Source organism: Microcebus murinus, chromosome 9 (assembly GCF_040939455.1).
Source record: "Microcebus murinus isolate Inina chromosome 9, M.murinus_Inina_mat1.0, whole genome shotgun sequence".
Classification (NCBI taxonomy): domain Eukaryota; kingdom Metazoa; phylum Chordata; class Mammalia; order Primates; family Cheirogaleidae; genus Microcebus; species Microcebus murinus.
The window spans coordinates 35645060-35670445 of NC_134112.1; the positions used below are offsets into that span (position 1 = coordinate 35645060).

Below are 25386 nucleotides of genomic sequence, written 5' to 3' on the forward strand. Positions count from 1 at the left end.
TTTCATGCCCTCCCTGGGTGCACTAATCCAAGAGCTCCCTCATGTGCAGCTGTCTGGAAGCTCCTATGTTTAGCATTGCTTTTCAGTCAAAGAAGATATTTAACAAGGGAAGTACATTGTAGTTACAATATATCATTTAAGTATGAAAATGCGGAGCTGCTTTTTCCATTATTTCAATGCTAATTAAATAGCTTTCTTGTCATCTTGTTTGTGACAGAGAAAAACAAATAAGTATTCAAATTGCTTCCTGTTTCTTGGTAAAATTTTCTGGTCATATTGCCTAAGTTTTTGTTTCTAGGATTTTGGTACAACTTTGGCCACATGCTGTGTTCGATCAGGTACCCCTTGTGTATACTATATGTGACATTAAAGCGCAGATGGCATCTTCAACTCTAACACAAACCTGTTGTGAGATGTGTGGTTATGCACATCTGGTTGTTTGAATTTAGTCAGGAAAGGAGGTGAAAAGGAAAATATTTATTAAACAGTATGGAAATTCTACAACTAAAGTTCCAAAGTAAAAAGAGCAATTAAATCCATGGTTTGGTAGAATGGAAATGGAAATTTATAAATTCTAACGACATCAATAATAAAAAAAATAAAAAACCCTGAAAATTTGTATTTTCTACCATTCTCAGCTTTTCCTTTTATATCCTTGCTTCTATTTCTGTTAAAACCCACTAGTTACCTCTTTCTCCACCCCTGCACATTCTGGAGAGAGAAAGCAATGCTCTCCTGTTCCTTAGCTCTCTGGTTCACATTTTGAAGCCAAACTTTCTCATCTTCTTTCTGACTCACATTTATAGTCTGTTTCTGACTCTGAACAAATATATCTAATGGAGTAATAACAACATGGTGTGGCTGTTTTCACACCTGACCGGGAAATCTCATTTCTGAGACTAACAAGGAGCCCAGACTCCAACTCTGCCTCCTTTCTTACTTTGGTTTTGTCCTTGATAATCAGATCTCTTCTTCAGTCCCAACCTCTTTTTGCCCAGACTTTAGTTTCTGTTCCCGACAACTACCACAACCCACACTCTGGGTAATTTCTTGATTACTGATCATGCCATTTCTGCTGCCTGCAATGCCTTCTCTCGTGTTCTCTCTTTCTGTCTTAGTGAACACATAACTCAAGGTCAAACTTGTATTACACTTCCTCTTTGTAGCTCTTCCTAATCTCCCCAGTCAGCATCACACTTCCACCTCTGTGCTTCCGAAGCATCCTGTTATTCATCAATCTGCTGCACAGAAAGATGAATGTGTTTAAGTCACTGTTCCCAAATAGACTGACATCATTGAGATTTGAAACACTGCTTAATTGTGTTTATTTTCCCCAGAACCTATGACAGTGATACGCACTTGTCACTCAATGAATATTTGACTTGAATATCTGTACCCTGTTTGTCTACGCTGGCTAGATTTTATCAACTGCCTTGATGATTTCCTTGATTTGTCTCTATCTTTGGTTAATTCCCTAAGGTTCCTATTTATATCTCTTGGCTTTCTGCTGATCTAGTGGCTCTTTCTCTTTCCCTTTACTGCTTGATTTGTTGCCATTTGACACAGTGACAACTTAATATCCCTCATGGTGCTGTGCCACCTAATGATAATCCAAGTCCTGTGGGCCAAATAATTACTGTATATACCCCTCTGAAGCTGCCACTCCACTTACAAATCTTGTTTGTCCCTGCTCCGCAGGGCAGGATCGTAATCTAATATAGAGTTTATTGTCCCCTTTACACAAGTCTTCCATTTACTTTTACATGCATTCATACCTCTGTAAGTATTTTTTATTTTTATTTTTCTCAGAATACATTCATATCATAGAAGGAATGTGAAAAAAGTATAATCATGTTTGTACTTCAATGTGTATCACTATGGGCATTCAAAGTCCTTCTAACCATAGTCATTCTTGAACTACTGCTGTGGACAATCTGGTTGTGACAATTACACCCAAGATCATAAATACATTGAAATACTGGCTATTTCCAGTGTTGTAGCATCTTATTGAGACAACTGAAAACAAAAGACAAGCCCAAAAATGTGGTTCTTGGGTATGTTCTTAAAGTATTGTGGGCCAATATTAGAAAACAGTTTTACCTTCTCATACTCATTCTTCACCACAGTACTAAATATTCCACTGGCATTACAATGAAAAATGCTATTATATGTGAGTGGAATATGAACCTTAATCATACTAGTATCCTTTGAGTATTAATTCTAAACAGTCACTGATCAAGCTAATCTCATGGCCAAAGAGTCATTCATATTGGACATTTATGTTTTCTAGGCTTCATATCTTTTAATTGAAATACTTAGAACTGCATGTAGTATTTACAAAAGTAATAATAAATTATAAAATAAAAAATGGTACTTTTAAATGTATTAAAAGATCCTACAACTGAACAATGCTTAAAAGAAAGATGTTATATATGAAGAACTCCTATATATGCCAAAAAATAAAGAAAAATATGCTAATGGAAACATGGAAAGAGGATATAAACAGGTAATATATTGAACATGATATTTAAATGTCCAAATAATCCATGAAAAGGTTCTCAGTGTCCTAGAAACTGAGATATACAAATTAAAACAAAAGGGCCATCTCATAATCATTCCATTAATTTTTTCTACCCTTTTAACAAATTAGCACAAATTTTACAGCTTCAAACACCTATATTTTATCTCACAGTTTCTGTAGATCAGGCCCCTGGGCATGTCTTAGCTGGATTTTCTGCTCAGGGTCTCACAGAGCTGAAATCAAGGTGTCTGCAGGGCTGTGTTCTCATTTGTAGGTTTGACTAGAGAAGGACCCACTTTAGAGTTCCTTTGGGTGTTGGCAGAATGTGTTTCCTTGAGGCTGTATAATTCATGGAAGCTTGCTTCTTCACGGCCAGCAATAGAGAGAGAGTCCCTGCCTCTTCAATTGTCTGGCTTCTAGATCTTCCTTTAAAAGACTCACCAGACTAGATTGAGTCTACTCAAGATAATCTCCCTTTTGATGAACTTAATGTCAACTGATTAGGAACTTTGCTAATATCTGAAAATCCCTTTACCTGTGTCATATGATGTAAACTAATCAAGGGAGTGACATCTCATCCCTGTCCTAATCTGCCATGGGTTAGGAACAAGTCACAGGTTCTACACATACTCAAGCAGAGGAGATTCCACAAGGGTGACTCATGGGGGTTCACCCTACGGTATATTCCCTACACTCATTTTTTTTGGACAAAAACTTAAGAAACTGACTAAAACACGTCCAATTTGAAGAAAAATTTCACAGCCAATAGTAAAGCAGACCTTAAAACCCAGAAATACCATGCATAGATATGTACCCAAGAGAAATATGTGAGAATATTTATTGCATTATTCATTTTAATAATTAAAAATTAGAGATATGACCTACATTTTCATTAATTGAAGACTAAATGAATTTGATATATTTATACAATGAATACTTTATAGCGGTGACAATGAACTAGTGCCACATATGCTGATATAGACACATCTGAAAAACTTGAGTGAAAAATGTAAGTTGCAGAAAAAGATAATCAATGTGATGCAAATTATATAAAGTTTAAAAACACAAAATGGCACTATGCAGTTTTACTATTATATATATTACATATTCAGTAAAAGAATAAAGGAAGTATAGAAATAATAACACAAGTATAGAAATAATAGTATAGAAGTAATAAAGTATAGAAATAATAAACAGCAGTGTTAATATCTAAATTTTAAAAGGTGTTAGTTTTTATAAGTGTAGAAGAAAATGTATGCTTACCAGTTGAGAAAAGATCAGTTGTAACTGTGGACTTCAATATTTGTATTTCAATGAGAATCTTATTTCAAAGGATAGTTCATGATCTTTGTATTTTCTGTCCCACTGAGATAAATTTTAATCTAGAATTTTTCAACTCTTAGAAATAAGCCTCAGGAGGCTGATGAGGAAAGATGCGTAAGTCGAAAGTGGTTCACTTATGAGTTCCTTATAAAAAGTTCTGAATGCTATCAGATATGTCTGCTTTTTTACTATCTGATTATAGCTGTCATTAGAATTGATAGAAATATGTGCTTCAGAGATTCAAATGCACTATAGAGGTTTAGGAAAATGTTAATTATTGGTATTCATATATATTATCTAAATTAGTATATTGGCACTATAAAATGATATTTTTATAGATTGTATTCTACATATATTACAATTTTATATTTCTATTATTTATGCCTTATCACTTAGGATAAAACTATTTTTAAAGTATTTGGGTACATATGAGTTGCTTTTCACAGGAACAAAAAGAAAGTCATACTAAAAGTCATATCTAATCAATATTAAATAGGGTGTTAATATTTAAGAACTAAAATAAGAACAAGAAATTAAGCATGGAAAGAATCTCAGCTTTCCAAAAGCATTGTACTCAAAACAATCTTTTGGTAAGTAAAACAATGTCTGAGACTTTACTTAAAGGTCTTAATCATTTATAACTGAGGAAGACAAAATGCTGAATCAATCTCTGACAAAATGTGTGCATATGCATATGTATGTTTGTGCAGATCTGTGTGTGTGTGTGTGTGTGTGTGTGCGCGCGCGCACTTATTTGTGTTGGGGTCAGCTATATCTGTTGGTCAATGGAAATATAGTTTTACATAATCAAATTTTTAATTCTTTACCTTTTCCTAGTTATGTCCTGGAAATTTATATTTAACAAATACTTCAAGATTAAAACTTTATACCTAAGTAGAAGGGATATATATATCCACTCTCTGAAAGAAACTTGAAAAAGAAATCTGTTAGTTGAAAGTCGATCTCAAGGTGTGATTGAGGTTCTCCCTGGATTTCCAAGTGCTGCTAAATTTAGGTCATTCTAACCAGGAGAGGCTGAGGCATGCTATTTCTCTGCTGATCTCCAAACAGCAGGTGCTGCACACCAATCTTTTTTGAGATAGGCCTGATTTAAAATATTACAACCTCATTTCACACTTTGAATTTGTCTTAAAAAGAGTAATTTATTTTCAGTACCTTTTTTTAGAAACCTACATTAGAAGCTTTGTAATGTGGCTCAGTTTGTCAGAGTTTCTGTTCTTTTCAGGGGTGTCCCTTGGGTTCTCTCGAATACATTACACCCCGTCATGCAATTATTCCAGTTGAGAATTTGATTCATTTTTGTAAAATCATTCTTTGGTTATAAAAATACTTAAATATGTGCCACGAAACATATATAATAGACAAATTTCATTCATCAATTAGTTCTTTTTTAGTTCTGTACACTTCTACAGATTAAGAATAAAAGCATAGTTTATAAAAACAATGCTTCTTTCAGTTCAGTCACCTACTATAATAAACATATATTATATGGCAGGCTCTAGGTGGCTTACACAATACATTTAGTTCTCTTGAGATCATTTGTATTATCATTTTGCCCAAGATGAGATTCATGCATAAAGAATGGAAATATCAAAGTGACAGTTTTAGGACAGATGAGCTCCAAAGTTAACTTACCAAAATGTCATAAGCTTAACCGGAGTTTTTGGTTGAATTATATATGGGTAACTTTGCAAATTGGACATTATCCTATAGGCAATGAAGACTCATTAAAGGATGTCATATGCAGTTGGACTTTTAAAAAGGGTACCTTGATTGTAGTGAAGATAATTGAATAAAGGGGACTTATTACTAATGAGTGGGGCAAGATGTAATAAAGGTGTGAAGTAATGCAATAACCAGAGGGATAGAGATGAAGTACATTTTGCTTGTAGAATGTCATGTGAAATTTATACTAAACACCATTCTTTAGAGAAAAATGGTTATATTTCAAAAATTTCTCAAACTCATTTCTAAAAGTTCTTGCTATTTATGGTTAAACATCCCTAGTCTTTGTACCCTTGAGTAATTGAAAAAAAAAGCAAAACAAGTTTAATATTTTATCAAGCAGGGAAAAGCAGCATTTTGTAATTCGGTACTAGCAACAATAGGGAAAACAAACAAGAGAATGACATTGTAAATATTTCTCAGTGGTATTTTTGGTGAACCGGGGTACATGTGGAAAGTTTAAGGCAGTGTTTTTTAAGAAAAAAGTAAAACCATATACAGCCAAAATAGTTTATGTTTCTACTGTTGACATCTAGGTCTGGGCATGTAAACTGAATACAGATCTCTATTGCATACTGTGGATTTACTACAAGCATTAGTTTTTTCTCACAGAAGACAGCAAATATCATTTAGTAAAAAAATCCCTAGCATACTTCAACAGTGCTTTTCCTTAAACAGCTGTGTATTCTATCTTGAAGTTGAATAACAGCATTAAAGTAGATTATTTCCTAGGGATTAAAGATTTGGAAGATATTAGTTCCTTGCCAGCAGTCATTGGTTTTTAGGAAGTGCCTATGACTAAATGTATTATTTTTAATTAATAGAAGAAAATCATATAATTGGTAAGCACATACATTCTTAATTCAAAATAAAGTCTGAATTTTTAAACTATTATATCATAGGTTCCTTGGGAAAGGAGATTTTAGTTGGAGAATTATTTTTAGTGAGTTTCTGCCTTCGTAAGCTGGATGTAGAAAGTAGTAAAGATAAATTTATCAACTTGCTATAATCAACATTCTAGGAAATAATCTTTTTCTTCTGAAAAAGCCCCAGGTCGGACAGATTTGAGAAAACTATTCAACTACCTTCTTCCTTAATCAGTATTCCATCCTGGGGGTGAAAGAAAGAGTTATCCTTCATGCCTTTTCATTTTCTCCTCTTCATTTGGGCTTATATTTGTATTTTAAAAATCATTATAAAAGACACAAACAGGCCTTATTCCCTGACAAGGATAATAAAACATGGCCTGCAAAATGGACCTCTTCTCTTTTGGGGTTTGAAATCCTTGCCTCTGACTCTCACTCATTCAACAATCCATGGCTGTAAAGTCCAAAACTGGAAGAAAAATCCAGATTAAATATTTATACTAGCTCCCAAAGACCTTATTCCTTAGTTCAGTGGGCTATGAGAATTGATAAACAATATGCACCTGACCATATAATAAGAATGATAAATTAAGAATAAAACAAACACACACACACACACACACACGCACACATATGCACATACTTCATGTAGCATGTGCTAAAATGTAATAACAATAACAGCAATAAGATTTTAATTGATTTTTATAGGCATCAAATGTTGCCCTAAGTAACTTGTTCTAGTTATGATTGCTTAACAAGCCACCTATACTTAGTGCTGTAAAACAACCATTTTACTGTACTTGTTTGATTTGGTGGGTCAGGAATTCAGAATGGGCATAGTAAAATTGGGTCATTTCTGTTCCCCAGTATCTGTTATCAGCTGAGAAGACTTCAAGGTTGGGAAAGGGGGTGTTTGCCAGCATGGGCTGGAATCATCTGAAAGCATCCATACTCACACATTTGGGGGTTGATGCTGGCTGTTGACTGGAACTGGACTGTTGCCTGGTACACCTACACTTAGCTTCTCCGAGTAGTCTTTTTATATGAGCTAGTTTGGGCTTCTTAGGATATGTTGGGTAGCTTCCAAGAGCAAGTATCCCAAGAAAGAAAGTAAGGTTGAAGTGTGTGTGGCAATTGTATAATCTAGACACAGCATCACTTCTGCTGTAAGCTATCAGTTAAGGAAGCTACAGAGGTACTCACAAGTGCAGGGGTGAGATGTGGATACCACCTTTTGAAGAGGTATAACAGGATTCTAGAAGGCCACGTGAGATGAGAGATATATTGTTATTGTCATTCTCGGAAAATAGAATTTGCCAGAGCACTTTACATACATTATTTCATGCTGAGAAAAATTCTATCCCTCTACATGATCCCCATTTTCACTTAACCTGCCAGTCTGTATTATGAAGAGACAGAGAGTATTGAAAATTCACTTAAAATAACTTTCTCAAAAAGAAGAAAATAAATTAATAATCCAAGTCCAAAACCCTAACTTAAAAAAAAAGTACACCATACAAAGCTTGTTATATTTCCCTCTTTTGCATCACCAAAGATTTCCCTCAAATCTTTTCTTTTAGATTTTTTATGTGTCAGCAGAGGCCAAAAATAACACAATTATGAATCTTGTATTAAGCCACCCACATAATCTTCTCAAAGATTTGCAGATTTCCAATCTTTTCCCCCAGTATGCATACCATATATATGTCTAAATTCAGTGCCACAAATACATCTTAAACCCTTACTTATAAAAGCAAGGAGAAAATTGCATTTATTGAGAATCTTTTATTTGTTATGTATAGTGCACATGTTATTTCATTAAATGCTAATACCTCTGCGAGGTGGGTGGTATTATCTACTTTTCATAAGAAAGGAAATTGAGGCTCAGCTGATTAAGTGATTCACTTTACACAGGGATAACACTTAGCTCAGAGCTTGAATGGGAATGTGGGCCTATCTGATTCAAAAGTGTAAGAATATGACTATTTGTCCTTTAGAGGCCTGTCTATAAATTCAATTTAAAAGAAGACTGATTATTATAGTTCGAATTAATAAATAGCAATATCTATTTGGCTTTCAACTCTGCTGTTCTTACTGTATGTCTTTAGTGAGATTACTTCACCACATTTTTATATAAGTTTTTCATATCTTCCCACAGTTACTTTCTTCTTCCCCCATCATATCCTAACTCAGCCTGCAGCTGATAACAAGGATTTATGCATTATTTAGAAGACGGAAATAATCAATCAGAAATATTTTATTTTCTAAGCACCAAATCTACAAAACGACTTGCATCTGTATCCACCCTTAAGATAAATTTTGATCCTCACATATTTTCTGGAACTTATCTCCTCCTGCCTTTTTAAGGACTTTCAAATACTAGGCAGCTTTGCTCTCTCCTGAAGTTTTAACTAATAAATTTTCTCATCAGATTTTGAAATTTATTTCAGTAATTTTTACAAAAACAAAAACAAAGACAAATTTCTCTGGATAGCTATTTCTGTCTCTCTACTTCTCACAATCACACTTCTCAAAGAGTTGATGACTTTCACAGACTATGTTTCTTAAACTCAGTTCCACTATACGGGCTTTTATAATCTTAACTGCCCAGCTTCAAAGAAATTGCTATTGTTAGGTTGTTGGTAAACACCATGTTTCAATCATCACCTTATTTAATTGCTCAGTGACTTTTGAAAAGTGCCTTCTATCCTTTCTGTGAAAAATGGTTTTCTTTCTTTCCTGTTGTCTTCATTGACACCATATTCTTCTAGCTGTTTTTGTGGGGTAGGGTGGGGTGAAGTGGGGAAGGCCTTTTTCTACCTCTGATTTTTAAATTTGGGAACTGCTTGGAGCTTTGGGGACTCCTTGGAGTTCAGGGTGTCTTTCTCCCACTATACTCTTGCCCCAGATGTGCTGGATAGTTTGTATTAGCCCCTGCAGATTTCCTCTTTGCCCTTTTTTCATCTTGCCGTATACCTTTAGAGGCACTTTTATACTGCTAAGACTGCATTAATGATGTTCTCTGTCCTCTGGTTTATGGTTAGATTTGGTCAACGTGAGGCACTGGAGGAGATTAGACATTTGGAGAATAACCTCAGGGAATTTGTTACCCCACCTCGTGTCCAGCTAGGTCACTCCAAGAGAAATGTGTCCTGCAACATAAGGCCATGGTTCCTGTCTCTATCCATTTGATACTGCTATCACAGAATGCCTGAGACGGGGCAATTTATAATCAACAGAAATGTATTGTATCAGGGTTCTAGAGGCTGGAAAGTCCAAGATCAAGGCACCAGCATTTGTGGAGGGCCTTCTTGCTGCATCAGCACGTGGTGGAAGGTGGCAGAGCAAAGAGAAAAAGAGGGCTGAATATGACCTTTTATAACGTTATTAATAGCAATCATAAGGGTGGAGCTGTCATTGCCTAATCACCTCTCAAAAGTCCCACTTCTTAATAACGTTACCATGGCAATTGAATTTCAACATAAGTTTCATAAAGGACAAACACTCAAACCATAGCGACTCTTATCAGATGACCCTCCATATACAGCTACTCTGGAGTTTGTAAGCTGAAACATCCTTAGTCCCTTTAGACTCAAGTCCAATAAGTTGTCTGCTATTGCTGTGTCAGATACTGCACCATCCTGTAGTTTTTCTTACCCCTGTCTATACTTCCTAAATGATCTTTTCATTAAAGTCTTAATTACACATGTTAATTGTACCATCTGTTTCCTGCGAGGAAACTAACTCATGGAATCCTTAGCTAGGAAATAAACACTAGGATGGAGTTAAACACATATCAATAAATTATTCCCAGGAAAGATTAAAAAGGGGAAAAAAACAAGAATAGTTGGGCAGGGAAAGTCTTCAACTTGTAATGTAAAATTGACACCCATGAAAAGGAGAGGGGAAAATGAAGGGTTGATCAGAAATACCCTCGGACCACAATGCAGATCCGATGAATTCTCAGCCAGCTCAATGGGGAGGTCTGGAACAAATATGGACCATTAAATGAGTCCCCAATGGACAGAAATGGCATAATCCCAGTACATCCATCACCTTTTGTCATTGATTGACCCCTGTCTGTGACAAGTTTTTGGTTCAAAAGCAAAGTTGTTTTTTTTTTTTTTTTTTTCACAAATAGGACACTTTATTTGTCATTATTAAAAGTCTGAATTTTAAACAGATTCTTGGACTGGTGGTTCATATCCATCAGCTCGTTCAACTTTAGTGCCTGTCTCATCACCAGTAGCTTTTCCAGAACTACTACCTTCACCATGAAGCTCCATGAGTTTTCCCAATTCAAACTTGGGCTTCTTCAGCATTTTTACTTTTCTAACGAAGACATCATGGAGAGGATAAATAGATTGGCAAGCCTTTTCTATGTCTTTTCCAATGCTGTCTGGAATCAATTTATTGACTACTTCTTTCAAGTCATTTGTCTGCACCTCTCTGGTCATGATTTCCATCATCTTCTTCCGGATTTGGCGGACCTGTTGGTGCTGAGCATAAGAGGTCTTCCGTATCTGATTGTTGCGCTTTTTAGTAAAACCAACACAGAACAGATGAAGCAAATAACCATCGGTAGTCTTGACATCAACGTGAGCTTCGATCATAGTCTGCCATTTTTTAACCATGGAACACATTTTGTCACGGGTAAGGTCCATGCCATGAAAATTAGTCAGACAGTTTTTGCCCTGAACATCTTCAGTAATCAGCTTGAATTTTCTAAATGCAACTTCATCATTTTGCAGATCAGCAAGGCTCACTTCAAACACACGACCCTTGAGGCCATCGGAGGCAATTTTCGTTCCTTGAGTCCTGGTGACTAGTGTTTTCCCAATATTTCTTATATTGAACATAGCAGATGCCTTCACATCATACCAATCTTTTTTAGAAAATGGATCAACCACTTTCTTCTTGGCTCCCTTTTTGCCGCCTTTCGTAAGGCGCTTGTTCTTGCCGACCGCCATGGTGCTGCTCAGGGAGCCAAAAGGCCAAAGTTGGTTTTTGAAGACCTGAAGAAGCAGAAGCTGTCAGCTAATTGCAGTCTTTTCAGCTGAATGGCAAGTCTTTCTTGAAGCAGAGCTTAGTGGGGCAGCTTTATTGCTGCCACATCAGGCGGAATTATCCGTTTGCAAATCTTCAAATATCATCTATGCTGGACAACTCATAATATCATACCTCATGTCTCTTTTCTTAGCTCTAAGATTATCTTACCATCTGTTAGTACCTTCAATTCAGATGTCTGATGATCATCTCAAATTTAATACATCCCAAACTAAATACTGATTTTTCTGTTCTCATCAAACCTGGTACTATTCCAATATTTGGGAATTCTTTCAGTTCTTTCTATTTTCTGTGCCAAGCCAAAAATACAGCAGTCGTTCTTGATCCTTCCATCCTGCACACAACATATTCTATTCATTATCAAATTCTGCTTCAAAAATGTCTTGAATACAGCCTTTTACTTTCATCTTTAATGTCATTTCCTTAGTTACAGCCACTTAGCTTCATCCAGTATTGGAATAGCCTTCTAGATGGGCTTCCCACTTCCATTCTTATCCCCTTCTTATCCATTGATCAGGATGGACTTGTTAACATTTAAGTAAATCTTGTAAATCTCCTGCACAAAATACATCAATAACTTCATAATTTTTTTGTGACAAATTGTACTATCCTCAGTATGGCCTCTAAGCATCTCCATGACTGAGCTCTTATCCATTTTTCCAGCCAAACCTTCTGCTTCTCTGCTTCTTGCTCATTAGGGTCCAGTCATAATTGTTTCTTTAAGATTCTTCTAATATTTGTAGTTCCCCCCCTCCTTCATTTCTAGGCTTCTGGCTCAGAATATTTTTGTCCTCACTCAAGTTTACAATTTTTAATTAAAACTTCCTTTATGAATTGTTCTTTGAATCTCCCAGACTAAATCAGGACTTCCTGTTGTACTCTCTTATAGATTTTTTTTGTCTTTTTAAATATAACTTTTCTGAGTTTACAATTATGTATTCGTATAGATGGTTTGTGAAATGTGGATCTCCCCACTAAACAAGGTCTAGGAGCTCAGGTACCATATCCATTTAGCATAGCACTACATCCCCAGCGTCTGGCTTAGCACCTAGTGTGCCATTGGGATTCAAATTTATACTTACTTTATTGATTAAATGAATAAATACTTATAAATAAACTGATATAATTAATATCCCACTTAATTTCATCCTACTTTTCCTCCAGCAAATTTTATGGTTGTTATTTTTACTCTGCATTTCTTCTCTGCATTCCCTAGGATTTTTTCCAACGGTTATCTTACCATTTGGTTTTGAGACCCAGTAAATATTTTCAGCTATCATAATGCCTTAAATTTGTACACATATACTCTTTAGTGTGCCTTAATGTTTACAAACTCCTATTCGATGATTGGAGTCATGACATGCTGACTTCTAATAATTATTTTATTTTATTTTATTTTATTTTACTTTTTCGAGACAGAGTCTCACTCTTGTTGCCCTGGCTAGAGTGCTTTGGAGTCAGTCTAGCTCACAGCAACCTCCAACTCCTGGGCTCAAGTGATTCTCTTGCCTCAGCCTCCCGAGTAGCTGGGACTATAGGCATGCGCCACCATGCCCGGCTAATTTTTTCTATGTATTTTTTAGTTGGCCAATTAATTACTTTCTATTTTTAGTAGAGACGGAGTCTTACTCTTGCTCAGGCTGGTCTTGAACTCCTGAGCTCGAACGATCCACCTGCCTTGGCCTCCCAGAGTGCTAGGATTACAGGCGTGAGCCACAGTGCCCGGCGTGACTTCTAATAATTATTTAAAAATCTATACTTAATATGACTAATAAATGATGCATCAAACCCATGTGATTCATTTATCTAGATATTGTTTAATGGCTTCTTCATGAGGAGGTTGAATCTTTCCCGAATTACAGAAATTGTGTTTTAGTCCAGGTACAATGGGCCAAAAAGCTTTCTTCAACTCTTCTAACATGATTATTTCCTGCCACCAACTAAGCAAAGTGGCACATCCACTAACTAGATAGGAAAGCCAGAATTAGTCTGCCTTCCAAAAGCCAGCAAAGTGGATCCCTCCTGGCACTCATTTTACATGTCTAAAGAAAGCCTTCTGTAGAGGAACAGGAAATCTGTGAATGTACCCTAGGGAATCCCAACTGAATATTGTCACTTTCTTTCTACTCATTTATGAAGAGGCAGAGACAATAAGAAAGTGCTGCTAACATTTTCATCACCCTCTGAAGCATGGAGAATACCTGTATTTAATATTGTACATGTATCATTTCTCTTTTCACTGACTTATGACATGTCAGTTCAACTAGTTAAAAGATTTGACTAGGAAAAAAAAATTTCCATCTGCACTTCACCCTTATTTTTATTGTTTTGCTACATGTCATATCACATGATGAAAGCTAGATCTACCCAAGTTATGAGAAATCAAGGGCCTCCCTCAGGAGAAGGGTGAGAAAAAGAGGATTTTAGTTAAAGCATTTTGGTGTTAGAATAAACCAAATCCAAGAGCCAAAGAAAATTTACTTTGAGTCCTTCAGGGATGCCATTACTCTGTAAATAACCACTTGTTAAAATGCAAATTGGGTAAGAAGAGCAAATTCAGAGACACTGTTCTTGATATAGAAAGTGAAGACCTAAGTTGACCAGGTCATGCTAAATGAAAGAAAGCCTAAGTAGTGTTTTAGTTAGGTATTAAAAAATAATTTGAAAATATACTTGAACCTCATGTGTTAGTTGGTTTTATAAATTGGTTAACTAATATCTCAGTTAAGGCATTCCTTGGAAATGATGCTCATTTTTATAGAGTTAGTTCTGTTTTTTAAACAAATTGACAAACTGTTTGAAATAAAGCCATCCTTTTGCAACTATAAAAGCTCTGTATCTGAAAGTGTAACTTCTTTTATTTATGCCCATTTAGTTGAAGGAAAGAGTTGTGGCCCCTAAGAAAAGTGAAGCCTATAGTGACTGTTGCTCATGGTTCCATTTTTTCTTTCTCAGTTTCAAGAGTTCCTTCTAATTCTCCCACTCAATTTTTTTATGGAAAATAAATAAATAAATAAATTCATTCAAGATATATTTATATGTTTATTGATGTGCTACTAAGTACCATGTACTCTTCTAAGCAATGGGGAAGTAGCAGTGAACAAACGAGCAGAAATCCCTGCCCTCCACAGGGTTTACATCTTGGAGTATAGGACAGGATGGTGATGCAGAATCTTAATACAGAGGTCTGGATGAAAATCAAGGGCAAACCTGACAAGTATTTTTAGTGGATTTGTCCATTTTGTGAAATTCCATCAGGCCTCAAACCCACTTATGTTGCCCCCGATTTTAGTGTCAGGAGACAAATATTAAACAACATGAATACGTGAAGCATTTGATGATAAAACATTATATTCCAAACAATAAAAGAGTGATGGAGGGATGGTGTGTATGAGTGTGCAGTTTTAAATTGAATGACCAGGTGAGGACTTGCTGAGAGGACAGCATTCATGTAGAGATCTGAAAGATGTCAGTTCACCAGTCATTTTCAATTCTGGTTTCTTATACTTAATTAACTGGGAGATTTTAATACATTTCAGAGCAGGTAGCCAGATGACAAGCTATGATTAATTAATTAATTATTATTACTATTGTAATATGTTGATAACTTGTCAAACAGGCCTGTGGAATCATCTTCATTCATGACCATCCATTGGCTGTTAAGGAAAGGAGAGAACTCAGAGGAGCAGTTAAGAAGAGATTGCAATAATACAAGTGAAAGAGAAAGGAACTAAATGAATATGTTGACTTTTTCCCAAAATGTTAAAATGATCAGGTTTCTGGCTTTATTTTGCAGTCCTTTCATTGTACCTAATTGCCTTCAGGATAATCTCAAAACCTCATTATTTAGCATTGAAATCTTTGCCCAAACTGCCTCTTGCTGGCTTCTCTTATGGGCGAGTCTCTACTCCAATTAAACTGTTTTTACAAAAACAGGTGGTGGATCGAATTTGTTCCACAGTCAGCTGTTTGCCTACCCCTGGGTAGTTTATGTGGCTCTACCATCCTTAGCACATAGTTTCCATTTTAATGATATCTTACTAGTGCAAGGAACTTCTGGATTTGCAGCTCACATGTCAACATTTCAGGTAGGAAGGTGGAGGAAAAGAAAAAAAAAATGATTAAAAGGACACTTGCCAGCTGTTTCCTCTAATAGTACTTTCCTATATGCCTCACCCAACATCTACCTACATTTCATTGGCCACTTCTTCACCCAAGGAACCTGGGAAATTTAGTCATTTGGATTATTTTCATTCGATAGAATTAAGGTTCTTTTACCTAGGAATCAAGGGAGAATGGATACTGGGTGGGCTTCCAGCAGTCTCTGCCTTACCCCTACCAGGTTCCAATCACTCAGTGTCAGTTTTCTAATTTGTCCAAAGGGGAGACTATTAGCACCTGCCTCACAGAGTTGCTTTGTGAAGACTGAATATGATTAGGAGAGTGCCTTGCATACATAATCATGCTCTCAGTAAAGCTGACACGCTGTTGGAATTAGCATTATTTTCATCTTTTGTATGTTCTGAACTTTGATATATATCCAGTGCCTACAACCCTGTCTGGCACACAGTGGGGCTCAACAACATTGGAATGAATAAATGGATCAAATGGTAGTTCTACTTTTAGCTCTTTGAGGTATCTCCATATTACTTTCATAGAGGTTGCACTAGTTTGCAGTCCCACCAGAGTGTGTGAGTGTTCCCATCTCTTCAATCCACACCAACATTTGTTGTTTGGGGACTTTTTGATAAAAGTCATTCTAACTGGAGTTAAGAGATATCCATTGTGGTTTTGATTTGCATTTCCCTGATGATTAGAGATGTCAAGCATTATTTTCATTTGTTTCTTGGCCATTAGTCTATCTACTTTTGAAAAGTTTCTGTTCATGTCTATTGCTCACTTTTTAATGGGGTTGTTTGATGTTTTTTTCTTATTGATTTCCTGAGTTCTTTATAGATTCCAGTTATAAGCCCTTTATTGAATCTATAGCATGCAAATATTTTCTCCTATTCTGCAGGTTGTCTATTTGCTCTGATGATTGTTTCCTTGGCTGTATGTATACCATAGAGTACTACTCAGGGATAAAAAAACGAATACCTCTTGTATTAACCTGGGTTGAACTGGAGACCATTCTATGTGAAGTATCACAAGAATGGAAAAACAAACACCACATCTACTCACCATTAAATTGGAATAAATCGATCAGCATTTATGTGCACATATGGAAATAACATTCATTAGAAATCAAGCAGGTGGGAGGAGGTGGTGGGGAACAGGTAGAGTCACACCTAATGAGTACAATGCACATTATATAAGGGATGGGCACACTTTGACTCAAATGGTACAAAAATAATTTATGTAATCAAAATGTTTGTACCCCCATAATATTCTGAAATTTATAAAAAGGGAAAAAAGAATGAATAAATGAACTGCCATTATCATTGGTTAAGATTTTAGAATTGTAGGCAATAGAAAATGATTCTGGATCACTAAGTCCTGGATTTTTATTGTATTTTATGTTTAAAAAGATTTTATTAACAAACAATAATCACATATAATAATATTTTGATGTCTCAGTATATGCATACATTTAATCCTTTATTAAAAGAATATCATAAGCTTCTGGAAGTAATGAGATAGGTAGAGAATTAGGCTCAGACTAGAACAGGTATCCAATGATTTCTGTAATTTTAGGTGCAACTATTTTCACCCTGTCCTCGAAGCACGCCATTCGACATTTAAAGCCCCAGGAGATGGAGTTTAATGTTCCAATGTGACTGAATCATCCATATCCCATTAGTTAGGGAAGGACAATACACATTGTTTTACAGTCCCACCAAAACTGCCTGCAACTAGAGAGAGGCAGAGGGTTAGAATAACATTTGTGTGAAGGTGAAAATCAGCAGGAGGAAACTGGGTGGAAGACACAGAAATGTTCATCACAGGTTCCTATTGCTTTTCGTTTGCAATGCATCTACAAATTCACGGTTGGTTCTGGGAGAGAAAAGATACCCAACAGTTTGACCTATGTTAACATATTAATATCATAATTATTTCCCATTAAATAGCAAAATACAATGTTGTAAAGTTGAGTGCAGGGACCCTAAACACCTAAGACTAAAAAGAACAGTTTTTAAAGACAGGATGACAGGATTTGACAGTGAAGTTCTGGGTTTGATATTACAAAGTAGTAAAGAGATGTTGAAGAAAGGCAAGGCACTAAAACCAAATGAGACTTGTCCATAGAAGTACTGTGACTTTAAGTAATGACATCTATTGTGTCAATAAGCCTTCCAGTGAAATCGTTTCATAAACCAAGTAATTCCTTCTAAATACTTCATTTTCTATAAAGATTGCAGTGACAGTCTGGCTGATTAATGAGCAATTGAGTATAGTCTCTGACAAAAATGTTGAAATCAGATGGCTTTTTATTTTGTTTGCATTTACAGATATAGCCAGTGAATGTAGGTCCATGACAACCTAGGGATTTATTTTAAAGCATGATTCACAATAGAATCATCTACTATCATTACACAAGTCTTTCAGACATTTAGAATTGCTTTAATTTGGCAATGTTTGGGAGAATTTTTAAAACTTGTAAAACTAAAACTATTCTCTTTATTTGATTGCTAGAAAAAAATTTATGACTCATCGAAATAGATTTGCATGATTGCAAATATCTGTGTTACTGCTGAAAACCATTCCAAACATTTATTGGAAGTCTATATTATAAAACTGAACACAAAAAATTTACTTTTATGAAACGATATATAAAATTTTCTTTTCATTTTTGTACTCTTAAATTATGTTTATTTCTATGATTTGGAAATAGTAAATGCATATAAAAATACCATTAAAGTGTGGATAAACAATTAAAAATTAAGCATTATACAAATTAAAGTACCTTTCAAATATATTATTTAAGAATTAAAAATCCTTAATATTTTATACTTGTCAATCATTTTTCTTTGTGTAATAATGCTAATCTTTTGATCTTTCTGTTTTTCTTTTTGCAGTTAACACATTATTGAAACTCCAAACATCCACAGTAGTTTTATGTGGACAGATTGCATATTTTGAGAGTGTGAGGTATTTTACCATGAAGCATGCCATGTGGAATCTTTGAAGCATAGAGCTCTGCCCAACACCTGAGTGAAGAATCCATTACCTGGTATGTGAGAGAGCTCCTCACCACCACCATGACAAACCAGGAAAAATGGGCCCACCTCAGCCCTTCAGAATTTTCTCAGCTTCAGAAATATGCTGAGTGTAAGTATTAATAATAAGATTTTATTTGGTATTTGTGCTAAACAAAGTATCATTTATTTACAAGAACAGATCATAAATCCTATTCATCATGGGCATAGATGCAAACTTTTGTGTTTTAGAAAGCAGTAGACCTGAGACTTCCTTTTTGACATGATAGAAAGGAAAAGGCAAATTAAATCAAACATCAAATCTAGAAGAAAAGGAGCTAGGACATTAGATGCAAAACAAAGCTTGGAAAACACTCCAGCTGTAAGAGAGATGAAGCAGAGGTTAAGACACAATGGCAGAATGGAGACTTGGTAATACTCTAACAGAGAAGAAGAACAACAACGGGAGCACAAAGACAGTGATGAGGAAGTTAAAGGATAAAAAAAGCAATGTCATACTTGAGTCAAGATGTTCTGATTCAGAGATATCAGGAAAAAGGGAAAAAGTGAGTTTGGGTTTCTTTTCTGCTTAACCTATCATCTCAAAAAAGACTGGAAGTAGAGAGTCATAGATACATTTTGGATTAGAATTAGAGATTGTAAAAGAAAGAGATGTCAGGACCTCAAGTCAGCTTGTTTAGTGTGTGTATTGATACAAATGGTCGGCCATGATAATTCACTTCACAGCACATTATTTTTACATATCAAGGGTTTTTCTAATATATGTTTAGTAAGCTTTTATTTATAAGAAATTTGTTTTTACTATAGATTTTAAAAAATATGTCTATTGCACAAAGTGAATTTCAGCTATAAATATGAACAGCAGCTGGGTCGAGCTGTAAAGAGAAAAAAAGAAGCAACTAAGAAATGGAGGCAATGAAAGGTTTAGACTATGATGAGTAGAAAGAAAGTGACACATAGAAGATGTGACAAACATGGTGAGAATGGAGGTAGTACCACAGTGACTGGAAGAGTAAAATGCAGGAGTGGAAGAGAGGAAAAGGACCAAGAGTATGTGTTAGTGAAAGAGGTCAAAACTGAAGTCTCTGGTGATACTTATGCAGAAGGGTAATGTGGCATTTAGGAGATGGATATCCAGAATGTGTTGGATAATATTATGAAGGAGGAGCCGAGAAAAGGGGTGAACACAGAATTGGGATTTGGAATATGAAGAAATAGAGGTGATGACAATAGTGAATACTAACCCTCATATTTATAGCATACATATTTTGAGTTGGGAACAATAATAAACACTTCATGATTATCTGAAATGGCAAGTGTCAAAGCTCTATTCATTGAGTGAGGGTGTGAAAATGGTGCTGAGTATTTGCAAGAAGGTTCCAAATCTATAATTACATATGTATTTTCTTAGTTGATAATAATAAAAATACAATTACTATCATATTGGGAAGGGTCAAAATTTTGACATCAAAATATGGTCCTCATACTCAAAACTGTTTAGGACCATTGAATGCACAATTCATCCATTTATCATGCTAAGAAAATTTAACCCAGAATGGCCAAATTCTTGTTTCTTTCCTGCATTCTTATATTCAATACTTTCTAAATTGATTAAAAAATGATTTACCTATAATTTCAAATTTCCACATGCTCTTTGCTGTTGCGTTATACCCAATCATTAAGTAAACATTTCTGAGCATCTTCTTTAGGGAGAGTATTCTCCCTAAGAGAGTAAATACAAATATGAAGAGCTATGATTCCTCCCTTCAAGAAATTTACAGTTTTATTAAGGCTGGATACTAATGGATAAATGATTCTGTAGCTAGGCAAAATATTGTAAGTGCCACAAGCAAGCATTAAAGTTCTTATAGGGTTTTAATATTCCGTTGGAAATGGGAAAAGAAAGGAAGTCTTCATGGAAGAATTAGGATTTGAAATTAATTCTGAAAAATAGGTTTAAGGTAAATATTAAATAACCAATAACATGCCATAGAGAAAAAGGAAAATTTACCATATAGTTGACAAAGGGAGGTGAACCACATTTAGCCCATCAAAATTGAAGGGAATAAGTAGAATTCAGGCTGTAAAAATGAGCTGGGATTAAAATAGACAATGCTTAACTTGAGTCAGGCAGTAAAGAGACATTGTGGGGTTATTCATGGTAGAGTGACATGAACAATTTTGTACTTCAAGAAGTTTAATTTGATGACTGAGAAAATGGTACATGGCAATGGAAAGATACTAGAGTTAGGCCAATTAATAGGCTATTGGAATAGACTACATAATGTAGATCATGAATGAGGAGTTAAAAAGTGGAGATTCAGAGACACTCTGTCTGGCAGTGTTTCTTGTCCGCCATCTTGATATTGTAACATTAAAACAAACAGAGGAGAGCTTGGGATATAATAAAATATGAGAGAGAGAAAGTTCTCAAATTTAGCTCCAGACTTGGAGGATGGGATTATGGTGATATAATTCTTCCAAGTAAAGAAAACACAGAATTTGGTTTAGGTTGTGTTGAACTTGGCTTGATTATTAAAATGTTATTTTCCAGTATTTGCGTATTTATAGGAAAAGTACCTATATTACAGGACATGTTAATATAAAACAGATAATTATTGCTGTGATAGCTGAAACATCATTTATAATTACTGTTGCTCAGATGTAGAAATTCCATTTGAATTGGTAAGCAGAAAGACATTTCTACTAAAATCTTAAAGGTATTATAGGATGCTGCTTATATTTTATTGGCTAAGTAATATGGGGGCACATTTAATTATGCCATAAAAATGTCTGAATTAGTAATCAATTTGTGGAAATGCTTACATAATGGTCATAAAAATTATCATAAACATAAAAATTAGTAAAAGTAGAAAAGTGCCACATATTGAAGCAGGAAGATTTTGTGTCTTTTCTTTTTTTTTTTTTTCCTGCCACGAGACTAGATTCTTGTCACAAGGTGGAAGCTTCTGGTGCTCTTGGCAGCCACGGTTCTGTGTTGTCCCCACAAATGCGGAAGGCAGCTAATGTGGAGCCTGCTGTGGCTGCCTGAAACATGCTGAGACCATGCTCCTGTTTAAAGTTTCAGGCTGAGTCACTCCATGGGAAGCATTTCCATTGATATGTGGGAGGGGAGTATAATTTTCTCCTCCACATTTTATATAAAGTCATCCAAACTGTTGTTATGAGATAAAAAGCTCTCACTCCTGCCGTGTAGAGAATTGAGTTTATCACATTATTGGTCTATCGGTGCTTCCTGCTGTCGTTCCATGGCAGTATGGAACGTTCCAGCAAAGGGTTAAGAAACTCCAAGTCTTTTCATGGATAACAATATTTTCTATGTAAAATCTACATGAGATTTCCAAATGATTCATTATCAGCCTACGTATTGTCACTTAGGATTAGCTCTTCATTTGCTATATATAAAGTGTGTTATATAGCATGTAAATTATTTTTGAAAAATACTGTGTTATTATGGTGGGAACATTTCCAAACTTTCATAAATTTCATACTGTTTATAGCAGCTGGCATTGTTAAGAGTTGCAAAATTATGGTGAATTTGTTCATTTCAATAAAGACCCATGTGCCTCGTGTCTGAACCTGGTGTGCAATTTCTTCCACTGGAGAGAGAGGCATGTGGCATGGCTTAGTGGAAAGAGCATTCAAACTAACATTTGGTGGTGCTGAATTTCAGCCCTGTCTTCTACTGATTAGGGGCATGACCTTGGGAATGTTACATAAACTGCCTGAGCCTCAGCTTTTTCACCTGAAAAAGTAAAATCAAACCTCAAAATGTTGTTGTAGGATTTAATGACACAGTGATCAGCATCACAACAAATACTGGGTTTTTAGCATACAACTGTAAATAATATAGAGCATTAACTGATTTAATCCTCACAATAAGCCATTTCTGACAGATTAGCTGGCATAGAGCTGTGGTTCTGTAAGTGATAACAAAGTCAAAACAGTAATAATTCATTTATGTTTCCTATGAATATTGATTTATTAATAAATAGATTATTAATCATGTTTCCAGAATAGGAAAAGCTATAATCCAAGACTGAGATCCTAGTATCTCCATCAGCCGCAGTCATCCCCTAAGTGTTTTTGCATTTAAGACAATGCAAAGAAATATAGCTGGTGACTATAGTTTTGGCCTCATCGTGTCTTTCTGGTCTCTCACCCTGGTGTATCTCGCTGGGCCACGTGTAATTCTGGGTGAGGCTCTGCCTGAAGTAGAGGAAGGTTCCAGCATTCTGCCCACACTCATTCCTCCTGCCCCTGGAACCATCCTCTTGTACTAAAAATGTGGGAGAAATGAGAGCTGAAAAGTAAATCATTAAGCAACTGAAATAAAAATAAGGTTAAATCCTTCTCCATTTTAAGAGCTTTACTCATCTCTTTGAGGAGCTGTATATTGTAGCATGATGATCTAATTGTTTCTTTGAGACATGTTTTGTGCTTGATCCATAATGATGGGATGAAGAAAGGGGAGGGAGAGGACTTGACCTCCTCCCAGGTGTATATTCATTTCATTGTTAGGCAAATTTAGATCAGATGCTAGACCTCTTTTCAGTTTGTCATGCTGAGATTAGCTTTTACTTCTGTCCGGTACCCTGTGTTAGATTGGCTCTATTTTGGGAGGCCAAGCCACTTATTGATAATTACTCTCTTTGTATAAGACAAAAAGGATAAATGGCACAGGGCCATTTAGCATAGTGTCTGAGAACACATAATTTGGTGTCAGATAAAACTGGGTTTGAGGTCTAGGGCTCTGATGTAAACTTCAGCTTCCTAAGGGGCTTGCCTTGATGAGCAAATATGAAAATGTACATAAAGGGCTCATGATTCAATATGTTATTATCATGATTAAGATCATGGCAATGGTAGTTGATGTGGTTGAATATCAAATGTGACTTTTGTTATATTACTTATCTGAAATGTCTTGACTTACCTGAAATGTCTTGACTTTGCCCTGACACTTGGTCTAAAATTTGAATCTGCAACTCTATTTTAGATAATGTGTGTCTCTCATTTCTGACCCTGTTTCTTCTGATTTGCATTGATTAACTCAGCAGTTCCTGGCTGTGACCCAGATTGTATTTCTGGAATGGATGTTGGCTGCATAATCTCTGTTGCCTCATCTCTGTCTCTGGTTCCTATTTGTTGTAATGCTTCAGATTGAGTTTCCTGTTGGTGGCTTCTCTATGTCCCTATGTTTTAAATCTTTCAATACCTAAATTTCTCAATTGCAATTGAAAGCAATAATATGAATGCCTATATTCCCATTATTTAAGTACCCTAAAGACAAGTAACTTTCAATGAATTTTAAACATGTATTTCTTTAAGCTTTTCAGATTTGCCAAAAAAACCCAGTTTTATTTAGATTTATGGTTAAACAAACTTTAATATTGAAGTTATGACTTCTGTGAAATATTGGTCAAGGTGGACCAACTTACACTATGATTAAAAAATTCACAAAGTCTCAGTGGCTTAACAAAAACAGAAGTTTATTTCTTGCTCATATTACATTTTTGATTTGAGTCAGCAAGTGGTTTAATTTCATAATGTCCTCAATCAAGTCCCAGTCAGATGGAGCAGCCATCAATGTTAAAAATTGGCAGTTACTATGGCACAGAAAGAGAGGAGGGGGGCAAGGGAAAGAGCGCTTGTCAATTAGGTGCTGGCTTTTAGACCCTCTCCCTGGTAGGGATATGTGGACATGTCTTTGTCCTAAGCAAATCACATGGCCATATCTCACTTTAAGAGAAGAGCATTTCTCCCATCTTCCCAGTTCTGGGGGAAGAACTGAAATATTTGCTGAAAACTGCTAATTGTTCAATATTACAGGAATAAAATATAACCTACCACTTTCAGACATTATGTAAGTCATCACAATCTTTTTAACCTTTTATTTTTTCACCTATAAATTGAGGATATAATTCCTACCTATACAATAATAACTCTCATTTTTATTAGTAATATTATTATAGAACATTATAATAAAATTATCGATGAGGTTTATAAATATTAATTATGTTATTTATCTTTAACTCAGTTATAGTTTAATGGTTGTTATTCACCAGAAGATTATTTAGTTGCCATCTTCTATATTATTGTGGGAAGTATCACAAAACAAAAAAAGAAATAATGAGTAGACAGGCAAGAGGAACTTAATTTTACTCATTTGTCATTTATTCAGCAAATAATATTTAATGCCTTTCACTCGTAGGCATTATGCTTGGTTCTGGGTAATACAGAAATGAATAGTGTGATACTTTAAATCAAGAAGCTTTCAGCCTATGCAGAGAGACAAATATGGTAGGAAATGATGATAAAGCAATGAATGAGATGTGTTCTTTGAATGTTATTAATATATCTGCAAGATTCTTGAAGAGCTTTTAACTCTGCTTCATGTGGGTAGTAGTTGAAAGGGAAATGGGATTTTAATGTGAATTGAAAGTATTGAATATAATTGAGAGAAGCAGAGAAATTATACATTAGGAAAGAACTTGAAGTGTGTGTTGTGTTGGTATAAATACATTTTAATGTATGAACATGCATGTGTATACATGAGCATGAGTATAAGCACCGAAGATAAGGCTGAAGAATTCAGCCACAGCCACAAAAAGAGGGTCCATGAGTGCCATTAATAAAAGATTGTCTATCAACATTGGGAGACATTGAAGATATTAATTTCAGAGAT

General features: G+C 35.3%; 2 protein-coding genes across 6 annotated transcripts in view; one reads left to right on the forward strand and one right to left on the reverse strand.

The window, feature by feature from the left end:
* The window catches only part of DGKB (diacylglycerol kinase beta), a 660304-nt gene that overhangs the window by 48134 nt on the left and 586784 nt on the right, over positions 1-25386 (forward strand). For all 5 annotated transcript variants that reach the window (XM_012741949.3, XM_012741953.3, XM_012741952.3 and 2 more), the window contains exon 2: positions 18540-18792. In XM_012741949.3, the coding sequence (XP_012597403.1) occupies positions 18723-18792 (70 nt within the window). In that variant the 5' untranslated portion in view covers positions 18540-18722. The remainder of the gene's footprint in view (positions 1-18539; positions 18793-25386) is intronic.
* Positions 10567-11452, reverse strand: LOC142872910 (small ribosomal subunit protein eS1-like). The gene has a single exon (XM_076006400.1). It carries the CDS (start codon positions 11424-11426, stop codon positions 10632-10634), a length of 795 nt encoding a protein of 264 aa, XP_075862515.1. The 5' UTR covers positions 11427-11452; the 3' UTR covers positions 10567-10631.

Excerpts from the sequence above, each read along its gene's own strand:
- LOC142872910 (XM_076006400.1), bottom strand. The coding sequence starts at position 11,426 with ATGGCGGTCGGCAAGAACAAGCGCCTTACGAAAGGCGGCAAAAAGGGA.